The 14,548-nt window shown below is 34.6% G+C and overlaps 1 protein-coding gene across 1 annotated transcript in view; it reads right to left on the minus strand.

Annotated features, from left to right (window-relative positions):
- Positions 1-14,548, minus strand: part of PHKB (phosphorylase kinase regulatory subunit beta) — a 238,868-nt gene that overhangs the window by 3,765 nt on the left and 220,555 nt on the right. Inside the window, exons 28-29 of the mRNA XM_059152026.1 lie at positions 10,335-10,469; positions 2,925-3,054 (exon numbers count right to left, since the gene is read on the minus strand). Coding sequence (XP_059008009.1) covers positions 2,925-3,054; positions 10,335-10,469 — 265 coding nt within the window. The remainder of the gene's footprint in view (positions 1-2,924; positions 3,055-10,334; positions 10,470-14,548) is intronic.

Below are 14,548 nucleotides of genomic sequence, written 5' to 3' on the forward strand. Positions count from 1 at the left end.
TACTGTGGTTCCCACTTAATAGAGGAATTTCATTTTCTAATCAATAACCTTTTTCAGGTTTTATAAAACCTTAGGGAGCATTTTCAGCAATATGACTGGATTTTATATATGTCAAACTACTGAAGCCAACCAGCTGACTATTGTGATATATTAAACCTCCTGTTTTTAGTAGTTATCTTCACTATACAAATGTTAAGGAAAAGAGACTATATTGGAAATCCACTTCAACACACAAAAGGAACAGCGAAAAATTGAGACAACAAATAGAGTACATATTGCTTTCAGAATTAACACAAGAAGTTATGCTTGCTGTCAGATTTTAGCATGTAAGTCACTTGATATTGAATTTACATCATTTCTGTGGCAGGTCCTTTCTGAGCTGGCAGCATAAAAAATGCAGACAAATAAGCAAAAAGCAACAAAAAAAATACTGCATGTAGAAATGGCAAGAAAACACAGGAAAAAAAGCAAAACTAAAATAATTTACTCTACCTTTTCTACTTCATTTAAGACAAGAGTACTGCATAGTCTTTTCACAAACATTTTCACAAACCAAATGAAAGCAGCTAATAAACTCAAATTCAAATGCAAATGCAAATCTGGACATGATGGCTAAGCCTCAAAGGATTGAAGACTCTAAATCTTAGGTTTGAATGGTGGAAAGCAGATGGAGTCACCAGACTTATTACCAGAGATGCAGAAATGTGAGTCATATTTATTTGCTTCCACCTCAATGATGACTTACAGTGAACTTAATCATAGCCTTAGAACAATGTGTATCTACTTACTATTCTTAATGGGACCCAGCAGGAATGTCCCCTTGAAATCAAAAGACAGCAAACTAGTTCAACCTCTATAATTTGATATGGTCCAGCTATTGTATTCTATATTCAGTTCAATCTAACATATTATTAATGTTTACAGGCAGTACCTAGTTTGGGGAAAGTGAGCCCAGTTGCTAAACACAGTAATTATAATTCTTTAGATGTCTAGCAATGGGATTAGTAGGGCTACAGAAAGAAAGAAAAACCCTGTCATGGTTTCATATCAATCTCCTTTTAAGAGATCTCATTTGAAAAGTCAACCTGGCTATTGTGCAACTATGATAAACCTAGAGAAGGGACATCAAGCTTGCTATACTTCCCACTCTATGGAAGATTGTGGGGTAGGCCATATAGCAGAGAAGTTAAGACAAAAGACAAGTCAAATTACCAGGGATTGGGTAGGGGATATGTGTCACACTCAGGGTCAATTACTTCCTAGATGTATGACCTTGGGAAAATCACTTAGCTATGCCTCAGTTTCCTCATCTGTCAAGTGGGAATAATAAAGTACCCACCTCAAAAGAACATTTTATGAGGATTAAAGGAGCACTTAGAAAAGTGCCTGGCATGTAAGAATACTTAACATGCATCTACTGTTATTTTTGTTAGCAAAGAGAGGATACAAAATGTAAGTGGCCTGGGCAATCACACAATTAAATGAAAATCTGGTAGCTATTAGCAGGGCCTGGGGAAGAAGCTAACAAAAGGTTGCCATAGTCCACTGTGTGCAGACATGAGGCTTAGCATACGCAGAGTAGGAATAATGGAGGCCTGTACTATGCTCACAGGAGATAGTGCTGCCTCATACGAGGGTCACAGAGCATGTGGGAGAGGAAAGGAGCCCCTATATTCATAGCCAAATACAAGCACTCAACAATTTGTGACCAGTATAAAGAATAATTTTAACAGTTCTTATTCATTTTTAAAAATAAATAATAGATTTATCTAGTTCAATTTTGAATGGCTAAAAAAGGTTTTCAGTGAAAAGCCCACCCTGTGCCCTCAAACCACAGGTCTCTTCCCCAAGGCAAAAAAAAGAATGCTACCAGTGTCTTATGGGTCCTTCCAGAAATACTGTGTACATATAAACAAAATAGGTATGGGTATGTGTATTTAAGAATACTATATTCGAATAAGTAACTTCATCAAAAGTAATTTGGTTGACATTTCAACACAAAAAACAAATACAGTATTCCATTTCCAAAAGGCCTGGTTATTCTTGTTTGTGTATAAGCAGAATGAGTTAGATGTCAGTATTAAATAAAATAACCAAATCAAAGAAGCAAGCCAGTTTATATAACTTGGGAAGCCCTCTGAAGGAGGGAGCCCTAATTCATTTGGATCAAAGCTCAGTTTATATCTTGAGTAAATTAAGTGATTTTCTATGATCTAAAAAGTCATTACAATTTTTACATTCACCAAAATTCAGTCATTTTCCTTTCCACAGCATTACTAAGCCACTTTGTTTTGTTGTTGTTGTTGTTGTTGTTTTTTGGTCTAATTCGGTTCTGTCTTTTGAATGTATGTTTTATTCTTTGTGAGGTTCTCCAGCACTGGCTCACTACCACTTGGTGGTAGAGGAACCCCAGCACTCATAGTTATGCCAACATAAGAAAGCCTAACTTTCACTAATAAATAAACAAAAGAAGGACAGCTGCTTGGCAAAAGGTTTAGACATATGGTTCTTTTAAACACAGAGCTTCCCTGAAACATATGAAATATAATAATACAAAAAATATTTTTAAAATTTTTATTATGTTAGTCACCATACAGTACATCATTAGTTTTTTTTTTTTAATTAAATACAACTTTTAAGCAAAGTATCCATTTGCTTAATGGAAATGGAAAAAGCAAGGCTTTTGTATAGAGGGGCACTAAAATTAAAAAATTAAAATAATTCGGACTGGGGGGAAAATTTCTAGCCCAATTGATTAGGTATCTTATTTTTTAGTAGTTCTTCCCTTCAGGTATCTTGATACCCTTCCTCTAAATACTCTTAGAAAATGGAATAAAGAGAAAGGTTATTGGCAATGGAGAGGGGGAAAGAATTTCCTACTGCCTTAAGTATCCTTAAATGACACAAATACAGTGGGGCTATACCTGTGGCAAATGCTTCCCAGCTACAATGATACCATTGGGCGTGCGCTCCAGGATCTGCCATACTCGGTCATAGAACCCAGCAGGAGTTCTATTCAAAGACCCATCAATCTGACGCCTGTTCAGCCAACATCTGTAGACCAAAAGAAAATGCCTCAGAGCTGAAGAGCAAGGTTGTTCTCATAGAGAGTAGAACTTTCAATACAGATAAATTGTTTCAATAGGGTGAGCAACAAAAACCAAAGTCCATCAATGATGCATACCTACCATGTGTTACAGGGGTTACTAAATATTTCATAGTGAAAACAGAGCTTGCAGGAAAGGAGAAAATCCCCAAGATTTTAAAAATTCAATAGGCAAAACAATATTCTCTAGTAAGTTATAAGGTTGCTCACTATGTGATCAAAGGACTTCCTAATATGCAAAGAAGCTCCATTTAAAAACACAGAAGCAAAATAAATAAATAAATAAATAAACAAAAATAAAAATAAAAAATAAAAAAAAAAACACAGAAGCAGCCAATTTCAAAATAATTTCATGTGGTCCTTACATACAATAAAATATAAACTTCATGAAAGCATGGATATTGTAAGGTTTGATTACTCCTATACACTCTTCCAGAAAGATGCTTATAAGTAATGAAGGTTCAAAAAAGTATTATGTACCTAATGAAATGACCTTGTTTTAAACCTTATACCTAAAACCTTCGATTTATTTTTCTATTCAAATATGGCCAAAGTACTAGTGCTGAAAAATCATCTATATGATCTTACATGTTATAATAATCATACCATAGTGAGAAGTCAAAATTCTAGATCTTTTATTTTCATGGATTAAGTATTACATACATCTTAAAGATATAATACTCCTTCACAAACTGCTAAAGATGCAGAATTTGCATAATTTGAAAAGAATACACAAACAAAATAGCAGTATATTCTTCCAAAAGCTATAGATAGGAACAAATATGTATTTTTTATACTGGATATTGCAACAAGTACTGAATGAAATATGCCATCAACCACAAGGTAAGCATGTGACCAACAGTATTTCTAGGTAGGAAAATAGCTATGCAGGAGACAGTATAATGAAAAAAGACATTTTTGTTCCAATAAAAGAGGACCAATTAAGTTTTAAAACTGCATAAATGAGTGAGGTATCCTTTTTGGATGCTGGGTTTTAATTTGTTTTGTTTTTTTGGTTGTTGTTTTTGGTTTTGTTTGTTTTGGTTTTGTCGTTGTTGTAATTGTTTTTGGTAGACCCAGTCTTGTGTGGCTGGGTTCAGTGCTACACCAAAGAGAAGAAGGCCGAAGGGGTAGGGGTATTCTCAGTGATGTTTTACTTTGGATAATGAGGGTGTAAAACTGAATACCCAGTACTCTGTTTTTGACTTTTTTCCTATTCCCTTTGCTTGGCAATAAGAAAAAAAATATGTTTTCAGAGTTCTATAAAGTCATGGTTAGTATTATAAAAGGGAAAAGTTTGCTTAGAACAACAAAGAAAGTAGAAATACATGAAAACTCACAATGGAGATGCATTATTTTTGAGGACCTCTCTTTATTTTTTGGCTTTTTATTTTAAAAGATAGAAGAAAAAAAATATATATATATAATGAGATATTACCACATACTTTCGGAATGGCTTCAATCAATAGCACAAGGAACAACAGGTATTGGGAGAATGTGGAAGAAGGGGAACCCTAGTGCACTGTTGGTGGAAAAGGTACCTGGAGCAGCTGCTCTGGAAAACAATACGGAGGTTCTTCAAGACCTTAAAAATAGAGCTACCCTAGGATCCAGCAATCACACTGCTGGGTATTTACCCAAGAATAAAAAACAATAACTCAAAAGGAAAAAAAAAAAACTTTTAGACTTAGAAGTCAAAACAATAATTCATGAAGCTCCCATATACTCAGCTTCTCCTACTTCTGTTATCTTACATAAAAATACTCGAAACCAGGAGATGAATGCTGACACAATATTATTAGTTATGGACCTTATTCACATTATGTCATTTTACCACTAATGTCCTTGTTTGGGTTGTGGGTGCAATCCAGGACCCCACACTGCATCTGGTTTCCAAGACTCCTTAGGTAGGCTCTTCCAATCTGTGACCGTTCCTCAATCTTCTTTCATCTCCCATGAATTTAACATTTTGGACATGTCAGTTATTTTGCAGAATGCACCTCAGTTTGGCTTTATCTGATGTTTTCTCATGATTAGACTTAGATTGTGCATTTTTGGCAAGAATACCCAGAAGTGATTGTGCCTTTTGGTATATCATATTAGAGAGTACATGATACTGATGTGTCTGTCTTATTCCTGGGATGCTAACCTTGATCATTTGATTAAGGTGGAGTCTACTGGGTTCCCTCATTATAAAGTTACTATTTTTCCTTTTGCAATGAAAAAGTATCTTGAGTGAAATACTTTTGAATTAAGCAAATTTTTCATATCTCCTCATATTTCCATCCACTAAATTTAGCATCCATGATGGTTCTTGCCTGCAACAATTATTACTACTGTATTTCTCTAATGGTGACTTTCCTTTTCAATCATTCCATCTACACTTGCTAAATTGGAATTAATATTGTCTGTTTCCCTACAGCCCCAGCAAATGTTTGTCATACTGTCTAACTTTTGCCAGTCTGTCTGATAGATGAGAAATGGTATTCCAACATGTTTTAATTTACATTTCTCTAATTATGAGTTAGTTTAAGAATCTTTTCAATCTAAGGTCTGTTTTTTTATGCTTTAAATAAATAGATTAGTCATAATTTTCTCTTGGGTTTTTGGTTCTTTGTCTCTGAGTTTTTAAGAATTCTTGGATAGTAGCCCTTTATAACCTATGTTTTGTTCCAGTTTCTCAGCTGTCTTCTGAGATTATCTATTTTCTGCCATGCAAAATGATGTTTTAAATTTTTATATAGTCTTATTAATCTTTTAATACCCCTAGAGTTGAGCCCTAGTTAGAAAGCTTTTGTCATACTGACAAAAAACCATACTGCTGGTGTGGTTTCATTTTTTACATTTAGATAGCTAATCTATTTGTGGGGTTTATTCTTATGTACAGTATAAAGTATGGATTTGACTTTATCTTTTCCTAAATGGCTATCCAGTTGTCCCACCACTATTTATAAATAATCTTCACCCTTAACCCAGTGACATGAGATGTCACCTCTATCACACATTAACTTTCCATATGGGTTGAAGGTCTATTTCTGGACTTTCCATTCTGTTCAGCTGGCCTATTTATGTGTTCATGTGCATCACACTTTTTATCACAGAGGCTCTATAGTACATTTCATTGTCGGTTAGGGCAAGTCCTTCTTTTATGCTGTTCCAGTTATTCTTGCATGTTTGCTTCTCCATATGAAGTTTAGTATTAACTTGTCTAACTCCATAAACAACTTGTTGGAATTTTTTTGCTACTGTATTACATTTATAACTGATATCATTTTTTAAATTAATATATAATGTATTATTTATTTCAGGGATATGGGTCTATGATTCATTGGTCTTACACAATTCATGGCTGGCACTCACCATAGTACATACTCTCCCCGATGTCCATCACCCAGCCACCCCAATCCTCCCTTCCCCTTCCCTCCAGTAGCCCTCAGTTTGTTTACTGAGATTAAGGGTCTTTTATGGTTTGTCTCATTCTCTGCTTTTGTCTTGTTTCATTTTCCCCTCCCTTCCCCTATGATACTCTGTCTTGCTTTTAAAATTCCTCATATCAGTGAGATCATATGATAATTGTCTTTCTCTCATGGACTTACTTCATTTAGTATGACACCCTCTAGTTCAATCCACATTGTTGCAAAGGGCAAGAATTCATTTTTGATGGCTACATATTATTCCAGTGTGTGTGTGTATGCATCATATATTCTTCATCCATTCATCTGTTGATGGACATCTAGGCTCTTTCCATAGCTTGGCTATTGTAGACATTATTGCTATAAACATTGGGGTACATGTGCCTCTTTGGATCACTGTATTTGTATTTTCAGGGTAAATACCCAGTAGTGCAATTGCTGACTCATAGGGTAGCACTATTTTTAACTTTTTGAGGAACCTCCATACAGCTTTCCAAAGGGGCTGTACCAGCTTGCATTCCCACTGTGTAAGAGTGTTCCCCTTTCTCCGCATCTCGCCAACATCTGTCATATCCTGACTTGTTAATTTTAGCCATTCTGACTGGTGTGAGGTGGTATCTCATTGTGGTTTTGATTTGTATTTCCCTGATGCCTAGGAATGTTGAGCACTTTTTCATGTGTCTGTTGGCCTTTTAGATGTCTTCTTTGCAGAACTGTCTGTTCATGTCTTCTGCCCATTTTGTGTCTGGATTATTTATTCTTTGGGTGTTAAACAAATTCTTTTTAGATTCTGGATACTAGCCCTTTATCTCATATGTCATTTGCAAATATATTTAGATATTTTTTGTTAGCTGCTCTCAGTTTTGTTGACTGTTTCCTTTGCTGTGCAAAAGCTTTTTCTTTTTTCTTTTTTTTTTTTTTTTTTTATCATGATGAAGTCCCAATAGTGCTTTTTTTTGCCTTTTCTTCCCTTGCTTTTGGTGATGTTTCTACGAAGAAGTTGTTGCAACTGAGGTCAAAGAGGTTGCTGCCTGTGTTCTCCTCAAGGATGTGGACGGATTCCTGTCTCATATTGAGGTCTTTCTTTGTAAGGAAGTGGTCCAGTTCATTCTTCTGCATGTGGCTGTTCATTTTTTTTTCTTAATTTTTTATTTTTTATAAACATATATTTTTATCCCCAGGGGTACAGGTCTGTGAATCACCAGGTTTACACACTTCACAGCACTCACCAAAGCACATACCCTCCCCAATGTCCATAATCCCACCCCCTTCTCCCAGTGGCTGTTCATTTTTCCCCAACACCATTTGTTGAAGAGACTATCTTTTTTCCATTGGACATTCTTTCCTGCCTTGTCGAAGATTAATTGACCATAGAGTTGAGGGTCTATTTCTGGTCTCTCTATTCTTTTCCATTGCTCTATGTGTCTGTTTTTGTGCCATATTTGATGATTACAGCTTTGTAATAGAGCTTGAAGTCTGAATTGTAATGCCACTAACTTCGGCTTTCTTTTTCAAGCTATTTTTTTTTTTCTAGCTATTTGGGGTCTTTTCTGGTTCCAAATAAATTTTAGGATTATTTGTTCCATTTCTTTGAAAAATATTCTTGGTATTTTGGTAGAGATTGCATTAAATGTGTAGATTGCTTTAGGTAGAATAGACATTTTCACAGTATTTGTTCTTCTAATCCATGAGCATAGAATATTTTTCCATTTCTTTGTATCTTCCTCAATTTCTTTCATGAGTACTTTATAGTTTTCTGAGTACAGATTCTTTGCCTCTTTGGTTAGGTTTATTCCTAGGTACCTTACGGTTTTGGGTGCAATTGTAAATGGGATTGACTCTTTAATTACTCTTTCTTCTGTCATGCTGTTGGTGTATAAAATGCAACTGATTTCTGTGCATTGATTTTATATCCTGACACTTTACTGAATTCCTGTATGAGTTCTAGCATTTTTGGAGTGGAGTCTTTTAGGTTTTCCACATAAAGTATCATATCATCTGCAAAGCGTAAGAGCTTGACTTCTTCTTTGCCAACTGTGATGCCTTTAATTTCTATCCTATGTTGAATAGGAGTGGTGATAGTGGACATCCCTGCTGTGTTCCTGACCTTAGGGGAAAAACTCTCTGCTTTTCCCCATTGAGAATGATATTTACTGTGGGTTTTTCATAGATAGCTTTGATGACATTGAGGTATGTACCCTTATCCCTACACTTTGAAGAGTTTTGATCAAGAAAGGATGCTGTACTTTGTCAAATGCTTTTTCAGCATCTATTGAGAGTATCATATGGTTCTTGTTCTCTCTTTTACTAATGTATTGTATCACATTGATTGATTTGCAGATGTTGAACCAATCTTGCAGCCCAGGAATAAATACCACTTTGTCATGGTGAATAATACTTTTAATGTATGGTTGGGTCCTATTGGCTAGTATTTTGACAAGAATTTTTTTTATCTGTGTTCATCAAGGATATTGTTCTGTAATTCTCCTTTTAATTGGTGTCTTTGGTTTTGGGATCAAAGTAATGCTGGCCTCATAAAATGAGTTTGGATGTTTTCCTTCCATTTCTATTTTTTGGAACAGTTTCAAGAGAATGGGTAGATATTAATTCTTCTTTAAATGCTTGGTAGAATTCCCCTGAGAAGCCATTGGGCCCTGAGCTCTGGTTTGTTGGGAGATTTCTGATGACTGCTTCAATTTCCTTACTGGTTATGGGTCTGTTTAGGTTTTCTATTTCTTCCTAGTTCTGTTTCAGTAGTTTATACCTCTCTGTAATGCATTCACTTCTTCCAGATTGTCTAATTTGCTGGCATATACTTGCTCATAATGTGTTCTTATAATTGTTTGCATTTCTTTGGTGTTGGTTGTGATCTCTCCTCTTTCATTCATGACTTTATTAATTTGGGTCATTTCTCTTTTGTTTTCAATAAGTCTTGTCAGGGGTTTATCAATCTTACTAATGCTTTCAAAGAACCAGCTCCTAGTTTTGTTGATCTGCTCTTCTAATCTTTTGGTTTCTATTTCATTGATTTCTGCTCTGATCTTTATTATTTCTCTTCTCCTAATGGGTTTAGAATTTATTTGCTGTTCTTTTTCCAGCTCCTTTAGGTGTAGGGTTTATAACTGATATCTTTATAATGTTGTGTTTTCCTCTATAAGAACAAAGGTATCTTCCCATTTGCTCAGATCTTCTTTTGTTGAAGACTTCTTTTCTAAGGATATAAATACCACCTTAGAAAATATCAGGCATACAAATAGTGCTAATAAATGCTTGCCTAAATAATTATATTAAATCTCTTTCTATAATAAAATATTCTTCAATTTGATGCATTTGACAAGTATTTGTTTTGCTCTTATTCTAAGCTTAGCACAACTTATGGCTATGAAATGGTTTAGCCCTGAATAAGTTTTTAGTTTACTTAGGGAGACAGTCACAGGTAACTTATTCAAATAACATTACCAAACTCATATTTTTATCCCAAAATGTTGGGAGGAGATGGTAAGTACTACAAAGATTCAGAAAGAAAATTGATCAACACAGTATGAAGTTTTACATTCTATACAAAATAATAAAAATTAAGAAACACTGATAAACTATACCTGAAAAGAGTAAAAAATTAAAATCAACACAAAATCATAAGTGAAGATAGACATTTTGGTTAGTATCTTTGTATACACTATCTACCTCATAAGGTGACCTTTGATACTCTGCTGCATTTTATTTATTACCACCTTATTAATCTCTTATATATATATCAAAGTATAATGTTACTATAAATCCAGCGTGTCCTAGAGGTAACAACAGGTCTTCATTACCCTCCATTCTGTTGGGGCTGGAGAATATCCAACAGAAGTTGTTTAACTTCACTAGGTGACAGCTGATACAAGTCTCTGGCTGGCTTGTCTCCACCACGGATCTGTAATTCATACTCCATAGCATGGATGATCCACCTAAAACAAAACAGGAAAAGCATGAATCAATAGCTCTTGAAATAAAACCACCTGGTGCTTCTTACAGCAATACCCTTAACAGCACTGACCCATTGAAAGGTGAATGAAGAAAAAGCCATCTGAATTTTCTGAACCGTTGATATAATTACTTCCATCAAGATTATATGACATGATCAGATTCTTTAAAAAGACCCTTGCTCTTGCATGTGCAGTTAGGTAGTAAATCTGAAAACATGTAAGGACTTAGGTTCTTCTTAAATGAGATTCTACCAATTTGGTATGAAAGTATACAGTATATAATAGCTGCTACACTATTATTTTCCTAATACTAGAAATATGCAAAAAACAAGCAGGATAGAAATAATTCATTGGAATTGGAAATGGGCTGAGATATGCTATTACATAAATGTTCCTTTCCCAGGAATGGTAAGCACTTAACACCTATTTCTTTTACTTTGTAGTCATTCCCTTGCAATTGGAGGGGACAGAGGAGTATCTTCTTTTGAGATACAAGAACACAGTTAGTTATAACTCAATCATATGAGTATATTAGAGAATGTACTTTAACCAATATATTTCAGAAGAATCTCCTTTACAGATATATTTTTTAAAAAAAGATTTTATTTATTTATGTATTTATTTGACAGAGAGAGAGAGAGAGAGTGAGCACAAGCAGAGGGAGCAGCAGGCAGAGGGAGAGGGTGAAGCAGACTCCCCGCTGAGCAGGGAGCCCAATGCAGGACTCCATCCCAGGACCCTGGGATTGTGATCTGAGCAGAAGGCACACCCTTAACAAATGAGCCACCTAGGCATCCCTCCTTTACAGATATTTAAATGCTGTTCATGTACCTATTCTTAAAGAATCTATTCTTTAATAGATAAATGCTGTTCATAAAATAATTACTTTTATTGCAGAAGAAGCTTTAATGTCATTACTTAGGCAACTGGAGTACTACTTGTGTGCCTTGTATTTTCCAAGGTAAAATATTTAATTATCTTATATGTAAATTATTTCACTTTTTGATTTAAGAAGTTTTCAATAAGTATTTTTATACTTTCATCTCATTTCTTTCATTTACTGCATTCTGAGGAAAGAACTGAGATAAACCAGTTATGCAAACCAAAGAAAACCATGGAAATAATACTGTGCCTTAGGGGACCAGAACTCTACACACCATTAGGAAAAGCTAGGGAATTAGTTTTACACAGCAGATTCCCAGGCTTTATCCTTAAATCCTTCGGTGAACACTGAATAACAAACAGAGATAGTTCGGCTCAGCAACTAGAAGAATGTGCTTTCATTCACCCATGCTACTTTGTCTCCCAAAGGGAAGCTGTGTAGTCAAACCACTGGAAGAAACGTCTAGTTACAGCAGTGAAGATTTAAAGTGCCTAAGTGACTGCACTCAAATATGTCATTATCTTTGTCCTGATACACTTCGAAAGACAGCCCACAAGGCTATTGCAGGTACAGAGGATGAAAAAGTTGGGTGGAAATAGTCAAAAGATTAAAGTCCTTTCTGCCAAGGCTGCTTTGCAAAACAATACTGATGCATCCTCACAGGATACCTTTAATGTCTCTCAGAGGAAAAGAATAAGAAAACTGTGAAGCATTCCCAGTAGAGCCCAGGTGATATCAGCCTGGCATATGTCCCAGCCTGCTGGGCCAGCCCACAGGCCACAAAGCAAATGCCCCTATACTTTGACTGCTCGAATCTCACACCATCTGCTGAGGCAACTCTCAGTTCTTTTTCCTATCCTCTCACGTATTCTTTGTTGTTGTCATTTCTGGAAGATAGGAATTTAATTGAGATGCATGAGACATTTCTAAGGACAGAACATAATAATTTAAAATATATATTCTTACTAATATTTCTGTTGATAGTGCATAATAAATATTTAATAGTAGCTCACTGGTAAGAACAATAAAGATGACACAGCATTTGCAAACAAAAAAATAAACAAAACAACAGAACATGTGACTGAATTAAGAGTTACCATTTTTATTTCTCTAATAGGTTGAAAAGAAAAGCTGGACTAAAACTATGTTATCTTCATCCTCATTATTATGAACTGTATTTAGTCAAAATGTTATATCAGCTTAAAAGCCACAAGAATATAGTTACTTTGGATGCTGTGATGTTAAAGTTGCTTATGAAATTACCTGTTAAAATGACATTCAGTTATAATAAACTGCTCCATGGATCTCTCTTTAAATAAAATACTTTTTAATTTTACAAGTTATAATAGTCTTCTATTATTTTCTTTCTTTAATATTTCACATTTACATTTGAGGCAACTTTGTAAAAGAAAGAACATCAAATTAAAAATATGAAGACCTGCCTTTTGATCTGAACAAGTCAATGGCATGAAAAGAAAAGTCTGGGTTAAGGGATCCTATTCTAGATTAAAAGTGATTGAAGAGACATAATAACAAATGCCATGTGTGGGCCTTGTTTGGGATCCCAATTTCTTTTTTTAAGTTATTTTGAGGACAACCACAAAAATGTGTATAAGAACTGGGTATTAGGTGATATTAAGGAATTATTGCTAATTTTGTTGGATGTGATAATGGTATTGTGATTACTGAGAAAACTTCCTTTTTAAGATATATATATATACACCTACTTAAATATTGAGGATTAAAACAAAAAATGTCTGGAATTTGCTTTATAATCTATAGCCAAAAAAAAAAAGAAGAAGAAGAAGAAGAAGCAAGGCAAATGTAAATTGCTAACAATTGCCAATTGCCTATAGCCATTTAAATTATGGACATGTGGGGATTTTACTAAACATTTAGTCTATTTATGATGACAAGCAAAAATATAAGACAGGCTTAAATATCAATCCTGTCACTCACCAACTGTGTTCCACTGGCAAATTATTTTTCAAATGGGAATATTACTCGTTCTGCTCATTTTATGGAATTATTTTGAGGACTAAATAAGACAATATATGTTTAAAAGCTTTTGAAATTATAGAGTCATGAAAAATGTTAGCAAACTCCTTTTATTTGACCTCTGATATTCAGGTTGGAGAAAGGTAATACAATTTTACACTGACGTCTTGGAGTTACTTAAGCAAGGGCCATATCCACTTAAGTTCAGGACGTTATTTAAATAACTTTAAAATTAAAAAAAAATTAACCTTCTAAAGTGCTCTAAAACTTGAATTATCAAAACTGACCATTATTTATCATAGTTACCTTTTCAAATCTTTAGTACCATAAATAAAGATAGTTGGAGATCTAAAAACTTCCCCTAGGGTTTTTTCCTTCTGTTCATAAGATCTCAGCAATTCTGTGAGCCAAATTATAGAAAACATTATACTCAACAGTCACCAAAGAAAGAAGGTGACTGTTTTTCATTCACTCTAGCACAAATTAATATAACTTATCAGCCAAATTATTAAAATACATTTATTCATTCAAAAATACTGGCCAAACTAAACTATTTAGCTTGAAATTCTTCAAAGGACTAAACAACAGCAAAAGTCTTAGACATAAACTACTATACAACAGTCAGAGACAGAGAATGTAAATTACCAAGTGAGAAACAAAGTTAAAAAATTCAAAGACATTTAATCCATTTTTAGACATTTAATCCATATAAAAGGGCATTAATTCCTTTGCATGAGAACATCTCATTTCTTACCCTCATTCCCGCTGACAAAGTCATCAAATCTGATTTGACATTACAATGTAGAAGCAGTTAATGCAAAATAGGGAAAGAAAAAGCAAGCAAGCAAATGTGGAAGGTCAAAAGAATGAAGGTTATCGTTGGACCACATCCGTATAGATTCAGTCTGTCTAAAGAACCAAGGACATGCTCTACTTGCCAATAAGCAAATGAGAGAGTGGCATATACACACAACTGACCAGAACAACCTTCATGTGTGCCAAGATTTGACTTGGGGACAATGAATTCTTCAGCACTATTGGAGAAGTATGATAAGGTAGATAGTATCCCTATATAGTCCTAGGGATAACATCATCCTTCTAAAAACTCTCTTGTTGTGAGGTTAGTAAACATATTGTGTATATATTGGTATTTTTCTTTCTAACATGCCCCAATCAAGGA

The sequence above is a fragment of the Mustela lutreola genome, chromosome 16 (assembly GCF_030435805.1).
Source record: "Mustela lutreola isolate mMusLut2 chromosome 16, mMusLut2.pri, whole genome shotgun sequence".
NCBI classification, from domain to species: Eukaryota; Metazoa; Chordata; class Mammalia; order Carnivora; family Mustelidae; genus Mustela; species Mustela lutreola.